General features: G+C 36.9%; 1 protein-coding gene across 16 annotated transcripts in view; it reads left to right on the forward strand.

Moving 5' to 3' along the window:
• Positions 1-11,325, forward strand: part of MPDZ (multiple PDZ domain crumbs cell polarity complex component) — a 93,435-nt gene extending 82,110 nt beyond the window's left edge. For 15 of the 16 annotated variants that reach the window (XM_054281489.1, XM_054281531.1, XM_054281553.1 and 12 more), the window contains 11 exons: positions 230-313; positions 420-613; positions 867-1,014; positions 4,303-4,389; positions 5,750-5,846; positions 6,251-6,294; positions 7,360-7,482; positions 8,272-8,376; positions 8,494-8,606; positions 9,611-9,734; positions 10,494-11,325. In XM_054281489.1, coding sequence (XP_054137464.1) covers positions 230-313; positions 420-613; positions 867-1,014; positions 4,303-4,389; positions 5,750-5,846; positions 6,251-6,294; positions 7,360-7,482; positions 8,272-8,376; positions 8,494-8,606; positions 9,611-9,734; positions 10,494-10,640 — 1,266 coding nt within the window. In that variant the 3' untranslated portion in view covers positions 10,641-11,325. The remainder of the gene's footprint in view (positions 1-229; positions 314-419; positions 614-866; positions 1,015-4,302; positions 4,390-5,749; positions 5,847-6,250; positions 6,295-7,359; positions 7,483-8,271; positions 8,377-8,493; positions 8,607-9,610; positions 9,735-10,493) is intronic. The other variant, XM_054281507.1, reaches the window with a different exon arrangement.
• The last annotated feature ends 6,425 nt before the right edge of the window (positions 11,326-17,750 follow it).

A 17,750-nucleotide genomic window follows, 5' to 3' on the forward strand; every position in this document is an offset into this window, starting at 1 on the left:
CACAAAAGAAACAAAAACAAGAAAAAACCCTTTCTAAAATTAAAACCCTTTCTAAAATTAAAAGTAAAAATGAGCTTCATAAATATTTTGGTAATTTTTCATCATGCATCTGACTTTCATTCCATCTGACTTTTCACTGCTGAATTATTGTAGCAATTTTCAGTTACTTTTGGTTCAAAATGGTGGCTGTTCTTTCAACATGAAATTTTGATGTTGTTTTTGTTGTCAGGGAGCAATCATTATCCATGAGGTATATGAAGAAGGAGCAGCATCTAAAGACGGACGACTGTGGGCTGGTGATCAGATACTAGAGGCATGGTGATTTCTTTGGTTGTTTTTGTTTTCATTGCTGGCTAAACCTTTTGTATTTGTCTGCTGGAAGGTGCTGCATGATTTGCCATTGTACACTTTCATTGCAGGTGAATGGAATTGACCTCAGGAATGCCACACATGATGAGGCCATTAATGTCCTCCGTCAGACACCCCAAAAAGTTCGCCTGACTGTGTACAGAGATGAAGCCCAGTACAAGGAGGAAGACATGTATGATGTGCTGAATATAGAGCTCCAGAAGAAGCCTGGTAAAGGCCTTGGGCTGAGTATTGTTGGGAAAAGGTATGTAATGTATCTGGAGATTCAGTGTCTGCAACTTGCTTATCATGTTTCATTGTGGTTTGGTGCTCAGATCCTGTGGGCTTGAAGGCCATGCATCTTATTTTTCTGCTTAAGCTAACCAGTCTTCCCTGGAGGAACTAAGCCAGTGTTATTCAAGAGAAAAATGAGACTGTTTGTTTCTGTTCCCAATAGCAAGCCATAAACATTGCCATCAAACAATACTTTAATGTAAAATTCATGTGTGTACTTGCAGAAATGACACAGGTGTGTTTGTGTCAGACATCGTCAAAGGAGGAATAGCAGATACAGATGGGAGATTGATGCAAGGAGACCAGATATTGACAGTGAATGGAGAAGATGTCCGAAACGCTAACCAGGAGGCTGTTGCAGCTTTGCTAAAGGTATTGGGGAAAAGAGAAGATGGATAAGAGTGAAAAACTGAGATTCAGGTTTTGTGAAAGCTTTAACTTTATTCAGACTGAGATGAGACTGTTACTGAGATGTCAATGAGATGACTTGGGGATCCAGCTTTAAGCTTCCTGAAATCTAGAGCACTCAGATTTTGATACTTTGCCTGATAAAACTGGGAGTAGTGGTGGTGCAGAAAGCCATATATTAATGAACAAGGGGCTGATAGATGACCTTTATAGAATATCATTACCTAGAACAGCTGAAAACTTAACACTGTGTTCTGTCGAGCACACTGATATCTGGTTAACTGTTTTGCATTTTCAGAAAGATATGCAGAACTGACTTTGAATGATGGAGAATTCAGCAGAGTAGTTGCGCTAGAAATGACTACTTTAATAGCTTATTTACAAGGCCCCGTAGTGACAGGACAAGAGGATACGGTTTTAAACCAAAAGAGTAAGTTTAATTAGTTGTTAGGCCTAAATTCTTTAATGAAAGAAATGAGGAGGGAGATGAAATGAGGATGGTGAGGCACTGGAGTAGAATGTCCAGAGGAGCTGTGGATGCCCCGTCCCTGGAAGTGTACAAGGCCAGGTTGGATGGGGCTCTGAATAACTTGGTCTACTAGGAGACGTGAATCTTTTTTTTTTATTGTGTTTGTTTTGTACCACCTTACATCCATTAAATTCTGCAATGCATTTTTCAGTTACCAAGCTTTCGGTGTAAGAAACTTCTTTCTCAGAGTTTGCTGAAGTAACTACCTGCAGCTCTTGGAGCCAACCTATTCTTGATATTTTTTTTTTTCGGATGTCCTTCCTCTATTTGCAAATCAGAAATACAATATTTCCTGTAGTCTGCCAAGAAATCCAGCTGGTTAACTGCCTTGTCTGTTTGTCAGTCCAGAGTTTTGAGACATGCTGCATGGTAAGGATTCCACTGAGTCAGCATTTTCAATGGAAAACTGTTTCACTGGAAAAAAATTACCGGTTGCTAGTTGTAGCTGTCTCTTGGATACATAGGCGCATGGTCATGCTTCTTAACACTCAGATTCAAAGGTATATTTTTTCAGATCTTGAGCTGGTCCTTGAAATTTTGGATTTATTGGGGAGCAGGGGTCCTAGGGGAGAGCAGTGGTCAGAAAGGGAGATATGAGAACTTCTGTATTTTCAGTCTGCGCCCATTAGTGAGAATGCCGGAACAGGATCTATGTTGTGACTCTGAACTTGTTAGTATACTCTTATTTGGTTATAGTACTTTTCCCTTCTTACACGATAGTTTTTTTTTAAGAACACAGCATTTCTTCTTCACATGCTGTACCTCTCCTCTGAATAAAAATGCCTTTACATGTGGGAAATTTGTTTCATTTTGACAAGCATTTTGAAGTATCTAATTGATTCCACTTACCATTCATATATTAAAGTTTTAAGTACTTCGTCATTGCTCAGTAGTAGTACTTGTAGTTAATTGTCATAGCCCTGAGGAATGGGCTTTTAAAATTCCTTAGACACATTATTGTTAATAATTGTTTCGTTCTCATAGTGTCAGTGGAATAAAACATGGTCACTCAGATGAAGGCAGTTGCTGTTTCCTGTTCAGCTGTCCATTAGGTTTTCATTCGTGAGAGTAGGATCTAGAGTGAATTGTCGTGAACTACCTAAAATGTATTTTGCTAGAAAATTATTTCATAATCTTTGGAAAATTCCTGTGTATTTTAAGTAGAATGATACAAATAGAATGTGTCATCGGTCTGAGAATTCTGTCTGTTCTTGCAGTGTTTCTTTTGAAGTATCCCCTAAAGTATGTAAAAAAACTATCAGCTTTTCCCCTCACTAAACTTACTGGATCTATCAAATGGGAGACTTTAGGAAGAGGGAGAAAGGTGTAGTAAAACTAAACGTGAATTGACTTATTCAGGAGTCCAAATGGAAAGTATTAGCTCCTACTTTTACACAATTCTAAAATCTCATGTGTGGGTTTGTGTATTCGTGAGGATGTGGTAATTTTAGGTACATATTTCCTCCATTTTCCACTTTGAATAAGAGTTGTCCATATGGTTTAATGTGACTAGATTCATACAAGCAGAGAAGAATGGTTTTGCCTGAGCTTTGATCAGGTCTTTTCCAGGACATTGAGAAATCAACATTATTTATAAAATAAAAAGCAATTTAGTAATAAATCTTTTTTAGTGTCATTCCTAAGAGAATAGTAACAGGATATGAGGTATTGAAACTTTGTTTGAATGGATATGTCTGGTTGGTTTTGATATATTGGCCTAGTACTGTGGATTTTTCTGACAAATGCATGAATCACTTTTAGGGTAATAAAGTTAAAACATGGCAAATAAAGGCAACCTCATGTATTATTAAATTAATTGAATGCAGAAGTTTCCTCTTACAACTTCCCAGTGAAAGAAAAAAATCAAAATAACAGCAAAACTGAATTTTTTTTATTAATACATTGCAGATCGACGTCTTCTCTTGACACTACTTGTATTATGTTGAAAGTCTCGTTTTCTTAGCCTTGTGGTAACAACTTTTCTGTTTTTTCAAAATAACGTCTTGATTTTGAAATATTTAATTGCAGGGTGAATTTTCTTCTGAGACATGCATTTTATGTAGATGTGTGAATACTCAATAGAGTAGTTAAAATCTTAAAGGCAAGTGAAAGGACTTTCTGATGTGTAGTCAATCCATATCACCCAGCTTATTGCTGGGAGTCAGATGCAGGCAGAAAATTCACTTAAACTATAGATATTCAGGAAATTTTCTGCCCAAAATTTCTTTGTTATATTGGTGTCTATCCAGAGTAACAGATAATTTCAAAAGTTAGAGAGAGATGAGTAACTTCCAGTTCAATTACCATGTTCTCAGTCATATTAAGATAAATAATGATTAAGACTTTGATGCAGTGGTTTTACTTTTTATTGTAAAAATTATATGTTGACATTTCAGTTCAGAAGCTATTCCTTATTAAGTGCAATGTAATAGAATTATTCCTCTTGTGTGATTTTCATGTCTGCATTGTAATACTGATTAATCCAGTATTAAAAAAGTAGGCTGCTTGGTATTGAGTACCTTGGTGTGCTTTGTGTGTGTCACTGGTCCTGCCATGAACTCTGTCTGCAAAGCACTCATTTCAGGATTGCTAGGCCATGGGGGTTTTTTTCCACCTGACCATGTGTTTTTTTTTCTTCCTCCACTTTCTAGAAAGTCACTTAAATATTGTAGTTTTTACTCTTGTAAAGAGGAGAGATATGTTACAAGTAACTCTTTCTTTAGTGTTCCTTAGGTACAGTAAGACTAGAGGTTGGAAGAATAAAAGCTGGGCCGTTTCACTCTGAAAGGAGAACATCCCAGAGCAGCCAGGTATGTAACTATAAAACTGGTTAATTTAGGAGAAATAATGTTAAATAATGAAAGAATAAAGATAATAAATAATGAAAGAACAAAGAATAAAATAAAGAATAATGTTAAATAGAAAGATCTGGTTTATTATGACAATTATTTTTTACATGCCTGATCCGAGATGGAAGAATTTTGCAGCTCTTCAGTAGCCATTTTATGTTCAGTTTAGCATATTGTATCTGTTATAGACAAGATCCAGCCAAAAATATAATCCAGAAATGACTTTGCTCCAGACTCCAGCTTGGAAGCATAGAGAACTCCAGTTCTCATCAATACCAGAAGAAGTTAGAATCAACTTTAAACTCGTCTGAGTAGTTGGCATGCAGTGGAGTTTTGCTTCAGTAAGCATAGGGAATTTCTCCATTCCTTGCATGTCCTTACTGTAATCTTGCATGCCAGAAGCAGGAAACATGTGCTCTTTCTGTCAGACTTCTCTTTATTTTATTGTTGGTCTGATGGTGAATTGTTATAATCTCAAATCAATTTCGGTATTTGAAAGCATCTTCCATGGTATAACAGCTTGTACTGTGATTCTATCCAGTAGGAGCTCTGGTTCTGAAAGCTCACAAATTACCTTAGTAGCTTCCCTTGATTGTGAACTGGGGATGAAAATTATCAAGTATTAAATATAAATAGTTTTAAGATATAATTAAAATTCAAGTGAGTAGTTTAGATAGGACTGACATTTTTGGCTATCTTCAGAATTAGTATTGCTAAATAGTATGAAAACATGCAGACTCTGGCTGATCTTATTCTAAGATGAAGTTCACAAAGTTGAATATTTTGAAAAGTGTGTCACAGTCAGTGGACTATTCTTACTGGGAACCATGTTGTTCCTTTACTTGCCCTTCAAGTGTAGTGAAAATCATCCTGGAAATTGTGGAGGTCAAGTTGAGTGGAGAGCCTAATTTTAGTTGCAGCTGATGCAGTAGCTGAACATTTGAGAGCCCACATGAGGACGTACTGATATCTGTCTTTTGTTTTCTGTACTTACTGTAGTACTTGTAGCTAACTTGCAGTAGAAGATCTCTATAAGATGATAGAAGGTGCAAATACCAGGACCTTGTTGGCCCTCAGAAGAAGCACTTCAAAGATTTGCATGGAGTTGTAGAAGTACAATCTCTCTTGGTCCAATGATGCTTCAAAAAAGAGTTATCTACAGTGACCAAAAAATTTGTGTTGTTCTCTGACTCAGTTTTAACTGGGCACAAAAAAAATAAAATAGTGCAGAAAATAAAATTAATACAGTGAGTTACAGTTTTACTTTTAGTACCTGGGTCAGTGAAGCTTGTCTCTAATCCCACTCTAACATTGTGTGTAGGTCAGTGAAGGAAGTGGAAGTCTCTCATCCTTCAGTTTCCCAGTGTCTGGGTCTGGTGCACCTGAGGTCTTTGAAAGTGGCCTAAAGAGACATACCAGTAAGTTGTAGAGTTTTTTGGTGCTTTCAGTGTTTTATACATGTGAACTGGTAGCCAAGATCTTTCTGTTATAGTTATGTTATAGCTATGTGATGCTTAAATTTAGAACAAAGTTATTTCTGATCATAGTATTGCTAGAAAATAATGGTTTTTTCTATTCCATTTGAGCTTAGCAGTCTTATTCCAAAAATTATTTAAACGGAGAAAATTATGGATTCTTTCATCTACTCTAGAAGTATTTGAATCCAATTATTGTAATGATGGTCACTATAAAAATCAGAATAAAATGTATATAACAAACAAGCAGAAAGAATCATCATATTGATTTGTATGACTTTATTGAAAAGGTTTTCTAGAAATGCTTGTTTAACTGTGTTTTTAATTTATCTTAATTCATTTGACAGCAGCTTCTGAAATACAGGGACTAAGAACAGTTGAAATAAAAAAGGTAAGTTGTAGCAGAGGTAAGGTAAGATAGTGGCACATATCAGGAATAGGTTGTAGATGTTTTCAATAGTTGTCTTTACAACATGAAGTAAGTCTAGGCCTATTCATTGTTTTAGGAAAGGAACAGGACATTAATTTGTCTGTCTTTTCAGTTTGGGACTGTACAGTCTGCACTGCCTATATTTTTATGTGAAGTAGTGTGACTTATGGTATCATGTTTTGTGAGTTGTGTTGAAAGTAAACGAAGGAAGAGATACTGAGACCTAGTTTTATTGTTACCAGATTGAGTTAAGTGCAGATTCTGTTGTGGTAAAGTCAGGGGAATTGTACCAAAGTTGGACGGCTGTTTTTTGATATTTGATATTTTTCTTCACACGTATTTTTAATTAGTAGGTTCTTGCATGACAGCTGCCAGATTTTCAAGTGTGAACTTCAGTCACCTTCATTATGCATGTGTGCTTAGTAACAGACTGCATCTTTTTTTCCAAAATATTTATATGTTTTTGCTTAGCATCTAGTTCACTTGATTACACAGATTGTATTCAGTCATTCTTTTAATAGTAGAATCTGCAAATAGCAGTTTGCAATAGCAATTTTTCCAGTGAGGTATTTGGGTGTGGTACAGGGGTAAGCAGCTGGTTTCGCCCTTCAACATTTGGGCACTAGGGGGAGCATAAAGATTAATTCTAGTCTTCAGGAGATTCATAACAGGATATTCATATAGACAGTACTAAGGACAGCAATCCCATCTCGTTGGTTTTCCTTGCTCAAACCTCTGTGCCCACATTAAGAGTCAGGTGCTGAATTCTGTAATTATTTCGTTTGGTTAAGATAAAACACACAACTAAATCAGCAAATTTTCTCCTACCACTGAGAGAAAGAAACATCCATTCTGGTCTCTCTGCTTTCTTGAGGTAATGCAAAGTGTGTAGGCTTAAAAACTGGCTTGACACAGGAATTCTAATCTTCATAAAATAGGGAGTTTGGCCATCTTTTGAGGTAAGCCTGCCTTTCTCTGTGTTTTTCTTTCCAGAAAAATCTAATCTTTTTTTCATTACTGTAACAGAACCCTACAGATTCACTAGGCGTGAGCATTGCTGGAGGTGTAGGAAGTCCTCTTGGAGATGTTCCTATATTTATTGCCATGATGCACCCGAATGGACTTGCAGCTCAGACTCAGAAATTAAGAGTAAGTTAATTATTAAGAAGGCTGTAAAGATTACATGGGTAATGTGATTACTCTAGACAGGCAGTAAACTAGCAGTTCAGTGATACAGTCATAAGTGCTTCTGGCTGTGCAAAGATTTCTTGCTGTTTGGATTGATGAAAGAGGAACTCAGATTGGTGGCATGGGAAAGTGTAATTGCTGACATGTGCTAACTTAAGAAAGGAGGTCCTAAAGCAGTCTTGGATCTTAGAGTTTGTCAGCTTGTGAAAGTTAAAAGCATAGAAAGTGATTCAGAAGCATGCATTCTATAAACAAGTGCCATTGCTGAGTGTAGTGATTGTTCCTGCAAATGTAGGTGTGCAGTCTGTTTTATCTCTTGTGTTTCCTATGCTTAGGATAGAGAGAGTACATTTTAGGCTCTGAGTTAAAGAGATTTTTAAGCTGTACTTAAATGCATGCTGTATCCAATCTGCAGCAAAAGTGGTTGAATTTGGCTCAGGTTTCTTAGAAAATGTTATTTCAAGATGAAGTCAGACAGAATCTCTGATGATAATTTGCTACATCAGTCTGCCTGTCTTTAGGTGACATGCAAAATGCATCTCTGTTTTTTAACATGTATTTCTACTGTTTTAGGATCAGTTCCGTAAAGCATCAGTACTTTTTACACTGATTACACTAAACCAGTCTAATTTGCTATTTCTAATGTTGAATTACGTGCCTTCATACTGGGCCATTTGTAGTTCTGCTGTTGTTGAAAGTGACAAATAAATCTATGTAACTAAGTTAGATTTTCTACATTTTCTTCTGTAGGTTGGGGACAGGATTGTTAGCATCTGTGGAACATCTACTGAGGGCATGACTCATTCCCAAGCTGTTAATATCTTAAAAAATGCTTCAGGCACTATTGAGTTGCAGGTAAAAAATCCTCAGTGACATTTTGAATATTTTCTGAGTACTGTTTTGCCAGCTGCTACATTGAACTATTTTAGTGTCAGCATTCTTATGCCACTGATTTCCAACCTCTATTCCTAGGTTGTAGCTGGAGGAGAAGTGAGTGTCATAACTGGTCAGCAGCAGGATCCACCTATGCCCAGTCTTTCGTTTTCAGGACTAACTTCAACTGGCATTTTTCAGGATGATTTAGGGTCAGTAACTATAGAATGTACAGCCTCTGTAGCCTGTTACTTTGGATGATAATCAACCTATAAACCTTACAAATCTACCTAATAGTGAGTGGCATTTTTGGCCTAATCATGATTAACATGTTTGGTATACATAAGACCTGTGGTCCTCTTCTGTGTTTTTCATGATGAAATTTGCTGTGCTGCAAATTTTTGACTCTCTGTAGACTTGTTGTGTGATCTGATTTCTTCTACAGCCTCTATTGTTTCACTGAGGCTGGGTAGCTAGGATTAATTGATATGCCCAGAAATTCTCTTTCCACTGTTGTATCTGTGTTGCTGTATTGTGCTCTCTAGTACTGTGCAATCAGGAGTGTCAGATGTTTCTGATATACAAGGTATACTGCTTCTGGTATTCTGCAAGGTGCATTATGTAAACAAGTTTTGTGTCAAACTCTGTCTTAAATCTGAGGCATTTTTTCTTTTAGGAAAGAGGAAAGAGAAGAAGTATTCTTTAGCCACACATACCTACTTTGAAAAATAGAATTCCAAAATTTCTTACTATCAAAATATATGTGTGGAAATACACCTATAAATGATCTATATAATAAACACATATATACAAATACACAGTCGGCTATTAGGAGAGAAGCAATTCAACCTTAATAGCATAAGCTATTTGAGCTTATTTTAGGCTTTACAGGCTTTTTAAAGTAGATGTTAGGGAATCTGGAGATACTGGTAATAATTCTCTAGTTCACTAGTAACCACAATTAGTGGCACATAGCAGCCATAACTATGCCCTGAGCTGTGTATTGAAGTAGCTGCTTTCTTATAATAATGTGAGCATTAGGTAGTTCACAGAGTTTTACATTAACTGCAATAGCCAGTTCTTTATAACAAAAGTATTTGTAGTTGTAGTGGAAAGAAAAATATATAGGTTAGCTTAAAAGGAGTAATGTTTTTTGTTGAATATTATATGTGTTAAATCCGAAGTTCAGACAAAATACTCTTTTCCCTTTTCTTAGACCTCCTCAGTACAAGACCATTACTCTGGACAGAGGACCAGATGGCCTTGGCTTCAGTATTGTGGGTGGCTATGGCAGTCCCCATGGAGACTTACCCATTTATGTGAAGACAGTGTTTGCAAAGGTAGGTGGAAATTTGTCCAATCAATCTATTTATTAGTTAACTGCAGTTATTGTTCTAAATCTTGGCCTGGTTTTGCAGTCAAAAGATTGTTACAGTTTCTCACAGTTTTCCCTCTTTTGTGCAAAGGCTGCAAATGTGCTTGCAGCATTTGATGGCTGCAGTCTTCAAAAGATTGAGAATATCCAAATATACATGATTCAGCCTATCAGCAGTCTTGTCCACCTGTAGAGACTTGAATTGTGTAATACTTAGGAAGAAAAGCTCCCTTGCCTTATATTTAGAGTGTGTTTACTTCAAGTAGTAGACAAAAGTGTTTTATTGAACTCAGACTGGACCTTCAGAGAAGTTCAGATGCCGACCTGGATTTGATAATTTGGATGGCTCTAGGAAACAACAGAGAGTCAGAGAAAACTGGAATCACAAATGCTAAATTTTTAAGGTATATCAAACTATAAAGCTGTCTTTTTGCACCATTTGATGAAAAGTTCTGCAGGTCTTGAAAATGTTACTTTTATAATACTAGGGTTTAAATCTTATACTAGCTGGAAAAACAGGGTTGAGGGAACCAAACAATCATGTAGTTCCAATTTCTACATGTGGAACTTAGACTGGGCAGTATTGCAAAATTGGCAGTCTCCTCAGCAATTGGTTCTGTCCGTATCCCTGAAAAAGAAAAATGTTGCAGGACTGTTTTCAGGACTATGTGTAAGGGAGAAAAAGAAATATATGAGTCTGCAGTTACTTGTTTTATCATTCCAGGGTGCAGCAGCAGAAGATGGACGCCTCAAGAGGGGGGACCAAATCATTGCTGTGAATGGGCAGAGTTTAGAAGGGGTGACTCACGAGGAAGCAGTTGCTATTCTGAAAAGGACCAAAGGAACAGTCACTTTGACTGTGTTGTCATGAACTGGCTGCCTGACAGGCTTGGGTCAATAAGACAATATTGTTTACTTTCCACATAGTAAAGAGAATGGAAATGTTTGGGTAGTCTTCTTGCTCTTTCAGCTTCACAGGACTGTGTTACAACACTGAAGAAAAATAACATTTAAACATATTTTTGTATACATTAGAAGTATTTCTCTTCCTGTCAAACCACTGGAATGAAATTATGTTGACAATGAAAACACAAGGATATTTTTCTTATTAGTAATTCACCACAAAAAAATGTTGCCATTAATAACCACACAAGAAAGTTGAAAAGCAGAGGCTGCATATTTGAATAATGTTGGAAAAATGATAAATTCACCAAGTCAGCACGGAGGTTGCAGGGGTAGCAGTAGGCAGAAAACATGAATAAGTTTATTGAAGAAAGAAAATATTACTAAATCAGAGATTTGGGAGATAAGGGGAAATGTATGTAGTCTGGTGGCAGATGGTTAATAGACTAGATGGTTCTTTGGAACTAGGCAATTTTTAAGGTTCCTTTCAACCCAGACTGTCCAATGACCATATTATTTCACAATGCTCAATAGGAGAAACTAGTTTGGTGACCTGGGTGGATTTTTTTGCTTGTCTTTTTGTGTTTTTAAATTTTTATAAGTCATGGCGTATCTGAAAAAAAAAAAAAAAAAGAACACTGTGTTTCACTTGGCTTAGGTTTGAAGGTTTCATTATTTTGGTGTCAGGGAGGTGTGTTGGAAGTGGTGATGATGGTTTTGTTTTTTGTTTGTTTGTTTTGTTTGTGGGTTTTGTGGGACTTGTGCTCAGGGCTGAAAAATCCATTACTAGTGGAAACTTCCTGGTGATTGAGAATGCCCAGCAACTGCAGTATTAGAAGAACTATATTTTTAAAGTAGGAATATTTTATAGTCCTTATGGGTGAAAACAAATTTTCTAATATGAAGTGTCTGTAAGCAAAGGTTGTCCTCTTCCAACGTGCAACACCACGTACAGGGTCAGTGCAGACATTTCTGCAAGTTTGCTTCAGAGCCTTGAACAAACCTCTCAGAGCAGCTCTGCTTAGCTGCCAGCAGATGTCTGGATATTGCCAGTGTGGAAGGAATTGACATTAATGGTGTTGCTGCCATTATCACTAGCAGCAAAGGTAGAGTCCTCCTTGAACTGAGGAGGCATACAGCCAGGAGTGATGGGTTCAGGTTGGGTAAAGACCTGAAAATGCCTCACAGTGGAGGTGAGTAGTAAGATAGTAGTGAAGTTTATTATCAGTAATAAGCAGAAGAGGAGCTTTGACAGCCACAACTATTATTTTGGGGATATTAATTTTAGAGGCACAGGTAAAAGCATCTAGTAAGTACAGTGCAACTGTGGAGCTTTCTTTGATCAGCAGCATGGTCAATAAATGCATCACTTTCTCGTTACCTAAACTTTATCTAAAAACTGCACTCAATGAAACACTTAGCTGATTGTAACCTGCTTGCCCTTGCCTGCCATGCTCTTATATATCTGACAGATAAAGCATGCTTCTCCCTTGATTTATTTTCCTGCAGAAAGATTTAGCTGAGTCTTTTGAGAGAGGAAGATACCTGTCAAACTAGTATGATATTTAGCAGGAGGATGCTTTGTGTTAATTAGCAAAAATGGAATTTTTGCAAGAAGGCCTTTATTTCAACTACCATTTACAAGAAATATGAACTGAAAATGCAGGCAATGGTCAGGCCATTATTAGGGGATAATACAAAAGACTGGCATTCATTTTAGTGGGTCACAAAAGCAGTATTAGGTGTGTCTGTCAAATAGTATTAACAAATTGATAGCTATGTGTAAGTGAATTAACAAAAAAACCCACTCTTTGTCTTTTTAACTATTCTAGTAGTTACATTGTGGTAGGCTAAGATGCAGTAAACTAGATGGTACCATTGCTGGATGCTGCTGTTATTGAATTGCTTTTGTACTTATTCCTTGCATAGAGTGAGAAATGCCTACATTAGAGTATGTAAAGTCACTTTAAATAGTATCCATATTTGTAACAGAAGTAGTGTACAGCTATTTTGTTACTGCTCTTGTGTCACAATGGGGGATTTAAATTAATAAATTTCAAACTGTCTTGATGAAGTGAAGTGCTGGATTTGTTACTAGTTGCTTTATAATAGCATGCTTGCATTATTCATTCTGTTGCAAAAGATTAATTCAAAACAATTTAATAGTTGAAAAAAGGCATTACTCTTGATGTAAACCTTAAAGCATCTTCTAAAATTTGATTTTTTTTAATGTTATCTGCACTTGCAAACTCTTAGCAAATTCATGAAACTGTGAAACTGTCTTGCTTTTTTGTAACAGAGCATTAATCATTGTTAAAAAAACATTCCCTCAGGCATGGGATATGCCATGAGGGACAAAAATAGTGGGCCATGGAGCTTGGGGCTCAGAGAACGGGCTCTCCCCCAAGCTCCTTGCCAGGAGATTGTTGCATGATCACTACTTAGTGGCTGCCATGCACTAGACCATGTAGTAATAGACTTTTGAGGCTTAGGATGTTTGGTTTTCTGTATCATTTTGTTTTCAGTGCAACTTTCCAGTCACAGGAGTTAGTCCTCTAAGGTGCTGTGGGCCAGTTCTGCCAAGTTTTATGGTTTTGGTTACATTTTTTCCATGTTACCATGTTACAGGTTTGGAAGAGTCTGGCATCTTAAAGGCCCCATCCCATTGTCTGGGCAGATATCCAGCCCTTTTTTTAGCTCTCAACTGTGTATTGCTGAGGGGTAATCAGAGTGGTATTAATGAAAAACTTTAATTTTAGAGTGGTATTAGTGAAAGGGACTGTCACTTTTTGAAAGTATGGGTCTGAACAAAGGACAGCTGATTCATAGGAATGCACATATTTCATTTCTTGACAGTGAGGAGGTATTGTTGGCATGGCTGCTTTTCTGTTCATTCTTCTGTTAGATTTTATTTCTGGGTTAGCTTTATGGTAGCAGTAGTATTGTTAATTCTCAGCTGAGAGAAGGGTTGGAATTTAATAGCTATTGCTGATCCCCTTTCCTTCAATCTATTCAGTCTTTTTTTTTTAAGGAAAAAAAAAAAGAAACTGTATATTCTACAGACCTAGAAGAAGAAGAGAGTGTCATCCTTGTTGTTAAGCGTCAGGATGTTTTGTTTTGGTGACAGACACTTGCAAGTGATGTGGAAGTACTTAGGTCATTTAATAGTGATTTGCAAAGAAAGCCTTACCTCAGAATGGGAGTGACACTGAAAAGGGGCATTTGTAAGATTTCTACACACACTTTTTCTTGCTTTTTAAAAACAAATAGTTTGAAGCATCTAAAATATTTCTGTGTAGAGGGCACTTCTCTTATAAGCTCCAACTGAAGCTACTTAGAATAAAGTTTTCACATTCTTTACAAATTTTGTTAAAATGGTAAATATTTTTAATAGTAAACAGTATTTTCTTGTTTTGAATACAGTGGATTTTTCTTTTGTAACTGGTCATCATGCATGCTTCTCAACAGACATGTAGATCTTTAATATAATGTGTTTTAGTCCATAGCCGGTGTTGCAGGGTAATGCATTTACTTGTGAAGTTTGGCCACCTGTATTCTTGGAAGTGGCAACCATGACAGGTAAGAAGATCCAATTCAAACACTTGAGAAGAGTACACCTAGTAGAAAATTATGCCCAAGTAGATTGAGGTTCCTGTGTTCTTATTCTCCTGACATAAAATCTTCCTAAGCTTTCTACTCTCTGTGATAATGATTGTTTGAAATGGATGGAAAAAATGTACATACTGCTTCTCATGTCTCAGTAGAAAGGAGATTAAATTCTGGTAAGATATTAATTCTAAAAGCTGCATATACCTGAGCTGAAAACAACAGAATTTTCCAAACTAAATTAATTAGTTTGCAACTGAAGATTTTTTTCTTTAGTTACAGCAGCAAGTTGGTTTATGAAAGTGAGCCAAGCAGGTTTTCTCTTACTATTTCACTTCAGAATACTTTCTGTTCAGTCCATTGTTTTTGATCTTCATATAGGTGGCTTAAATGCATAAATTACATAACAAATATTTTTTTATTACATCAAAGGAGTGTTGGAATCACATATAAAAACAGGTAAGTTGTTTTTGTGACTGCCAGTACTACACGGATATTTTAAGTGCTTGCAATTAGATGTCCAGTTTGTTCATAGGCAGACAAGAGACAGCTTTTTGTTTAAAAGGAGAGACTTTGAATTTGTTAACACTTGTTAATATTTTCTGGTATTTCAGCCTTTGGTATTTTATTAGTTACGATTGCACTTCATTAACTGAATTCAGGTTAATTAAAACTATGCTTTGACTGACCAAGGTAGATGTTATACTTAAAAGAGAGTCAGTGCTCTTCTCGAGTATTTCTGTGGGATGTCGGTTGACCTTTTGAGTTCTGTGCAGCACTGTTCAACAACAGAGTGTCAGTTTTGTGTGTTGTCATAGTGTTTTGTTCATGCTCCTCACTGTCCACAGCCACAGAATGATACCAGGGCTTAGAGAACTGAGGGCATGGGGTACATTTAAATGACACATTATTGGATTTCCATTACTGCACACCAGTTAGAGGTAATGAAGTTTCTAGTTTGGGCACCTCACACAAGCACTTAGGCTGAGGCGCATGAAGGGTCTTTTCAGGCTGTAACATTGAAATGCCTTGTCATCACAGGGATGCCAAAGCCACTGTGTCCAACAGTTCAAGGTTTCATATTATTGGGAATTTTACAAAAGCTTTGGGAGCAGCACCTTGGGTAGTTAATAGGTAATAAGCTGTACTGTCTTTTTAGGGGAATATTTATCAAAAACTGTCAAAAACATATACAGTTTTGACTGAAAAAAATATATTCATTAGTTGTTGTTAAATGTGAATATGTCTGTTGAAAGCAGAAAGACCAGTATTGCAAATGAGATAGAGAGATAGAGAGAGAGAGAGATAGATAGAGAGATAGATAGATAGATAGATAGATAGATAGATAGATAGATAGATAGATGGATAGATGGATGGATAGATGGATAGATAGCCAGCCAGCCCTCAATACAGTCCTAACTGTTAAGGCAGCAGATGTTCACTGGAATTCCTGTTTGTGATAGACCACTGAGGATAGGTGATAGTAAAAGATTGTCATATGGGAAAAGCATTAACCTTTGTTACTGTCACCGAGACCAGAAGGGTAAAAATGCTAGTATTCATATTTACCTCATAACATACTTACTTCATACCCTTTTTAAGCATATACATGAGGAAAAGTACTGCACTTGAATTTATTGTTAATGTAGACCTAGAGGTTGTTCTAACTAAATATGTATGTTGATGATTTCACAAAAATGTTTATGGATACACTCTCATGATAAGAGTTGTACAGCCTCTTTCACAACACTGAATGACAGTAGTGATTGCCTTTTTGCTAAATTAACGAAACCTTTGCAATGAGGACAAATCTGGGCAGGAAGGAGAATTGCTTAAGACAAGGTAGGAACCTCCTGATCTGAGCTGATTTTCCTATTGTAACTGAGCATGCTCTCTTCAATCTGTCCCTTATCTTCCTAGGAACAATTGGGCTTTTGTTTGTTTCAAATTGAACCTGACCATCAGAATTCTGTGTATACAGTCTCCCTCTGAAAAAAAGCTTTTTTTCTATTGTAGTTGCTAGAGCAGGAAGAAAAAGAATACAATCAGACCTTTGCTTTAAGTGCAGATTTATGGAATATTAACATTTAGTAGAAATAGCTCATTAACAGTTTGTTTGCTGCAATATGTTCTCTACTTTCCACTCTAAGTCAGAGTCTGTTCAAAGCATGCTATTATGCCAGCAGCCAAACCATTGTTGTCTGCACTTCTCCTGCTCCCATTTCTTTTGATTGGAGTGTGTGCATTGGGCTGGGGTGGGAGGGGGAGGAAATTATGTGTGAGGGGAGGATGTCAAAGGCTCTGTGTGTGCTCATGCACGTGTGTGCATGTGTAGATCTGGGAATAGTACTGTGTAAGTGCAAACTATTGGCCTGCAGATATTTCCTACCACATATGTTCGAATTTTTTTCCTTACAGAAGAAATTTAAATTGGTAGTCTAATCCTATTTAATATATATATGTTCTCAAAGGCTTTTTAGAAAGAGAATAGATGTCTATTTAATGTCAGAAAAAAACTGCAGCAGAGGCATTATCTGTTTCTTTGTGATTTTGTGATTTCCAGTGAACCTTTTTCTAATGTGAATGTACATCTTTTCTGTTAGTCTGGTAAGTTTAACAATGGAACACATTCCAGGTTCTGCTTTCAGGACAATGAAGTCCTATTTGAAGCTGAGAAATGTTTGGGTCTGGGATATTGATGCTATGTTTCTGGGGCTAAAATCACCTCAACAAGTATGAATACACTTCACAGTTCCTCACTCACAGAAGCCCTCTGTTTAGGCCCATGTGGAAGACCTCACATTCATAGAATTGTTCCTTTTATATACAGAAATTATACTCCGTTTTACTTTACTGATGGCTTGAACTCAATGTACGTATATTTTGGACTCTCACTTGAGTGTAAACCTTGAATCTGTTGGCCAAGCTAACAAATCTCTGATCAAGCCAGAAGTGGCAACCGGAACTGTGTTGGTTTCATTCAACATGTCAAGGAGGAGGTGAACCAAACAGAAATGCTGTGCAGCCAGCAGCAAGGAGACAAAAGTATTTACTGACATCTGGCAGCCTGTGTAGTTTCTCTGTTTTGAAAGAGGGCTGCAACTGCCATAGTATGAACATCCCATTCAAAAGTGACTTGAGTTAACAGGAGAGGGGTAAGTTAAATTAAGGTGTAGCAGGAAAGGGGAAGTGCTCACTTATTTAAGAACAAATAGGCATGGAGATGGCTCCATGAGTGTTTCTCTTGTATTAAAAAACCAACAAGCAAAGTGTTACTGCAGTCAGCAGCTGGTTTCAGCTTGTGCATTTAGCCTGGGAGCTCCAGGTGCTGAAGCTTTGTGGGAGAGGCTATTTGGCTCTACTGCACAGCCCCATATGCGTACTTTGAAGTCATATGTATGCAACAACCCTGTAAGAAGGACCTAGATGGGTTGATAAAAGCTGACTTGTATTTTGCTACATTCATAGACAT

The sequence above is a fragment of the Melozone crissalis genome, unplaced genomic scaffold (assembly GCF_028551555.1).
Source record: "Melozone crissalis strain CALT ecotype California unplaced genomic scaffold, PUWL_Pcris_2 ptg000005l_1, whole genome shotgun sequence".
Classification (NCBI taxonomy): Eukaryota; Metazoa; Chordata; class Aves; order Passeriformes; family Passerellidae; genus Melozone; species Melozone crissalis.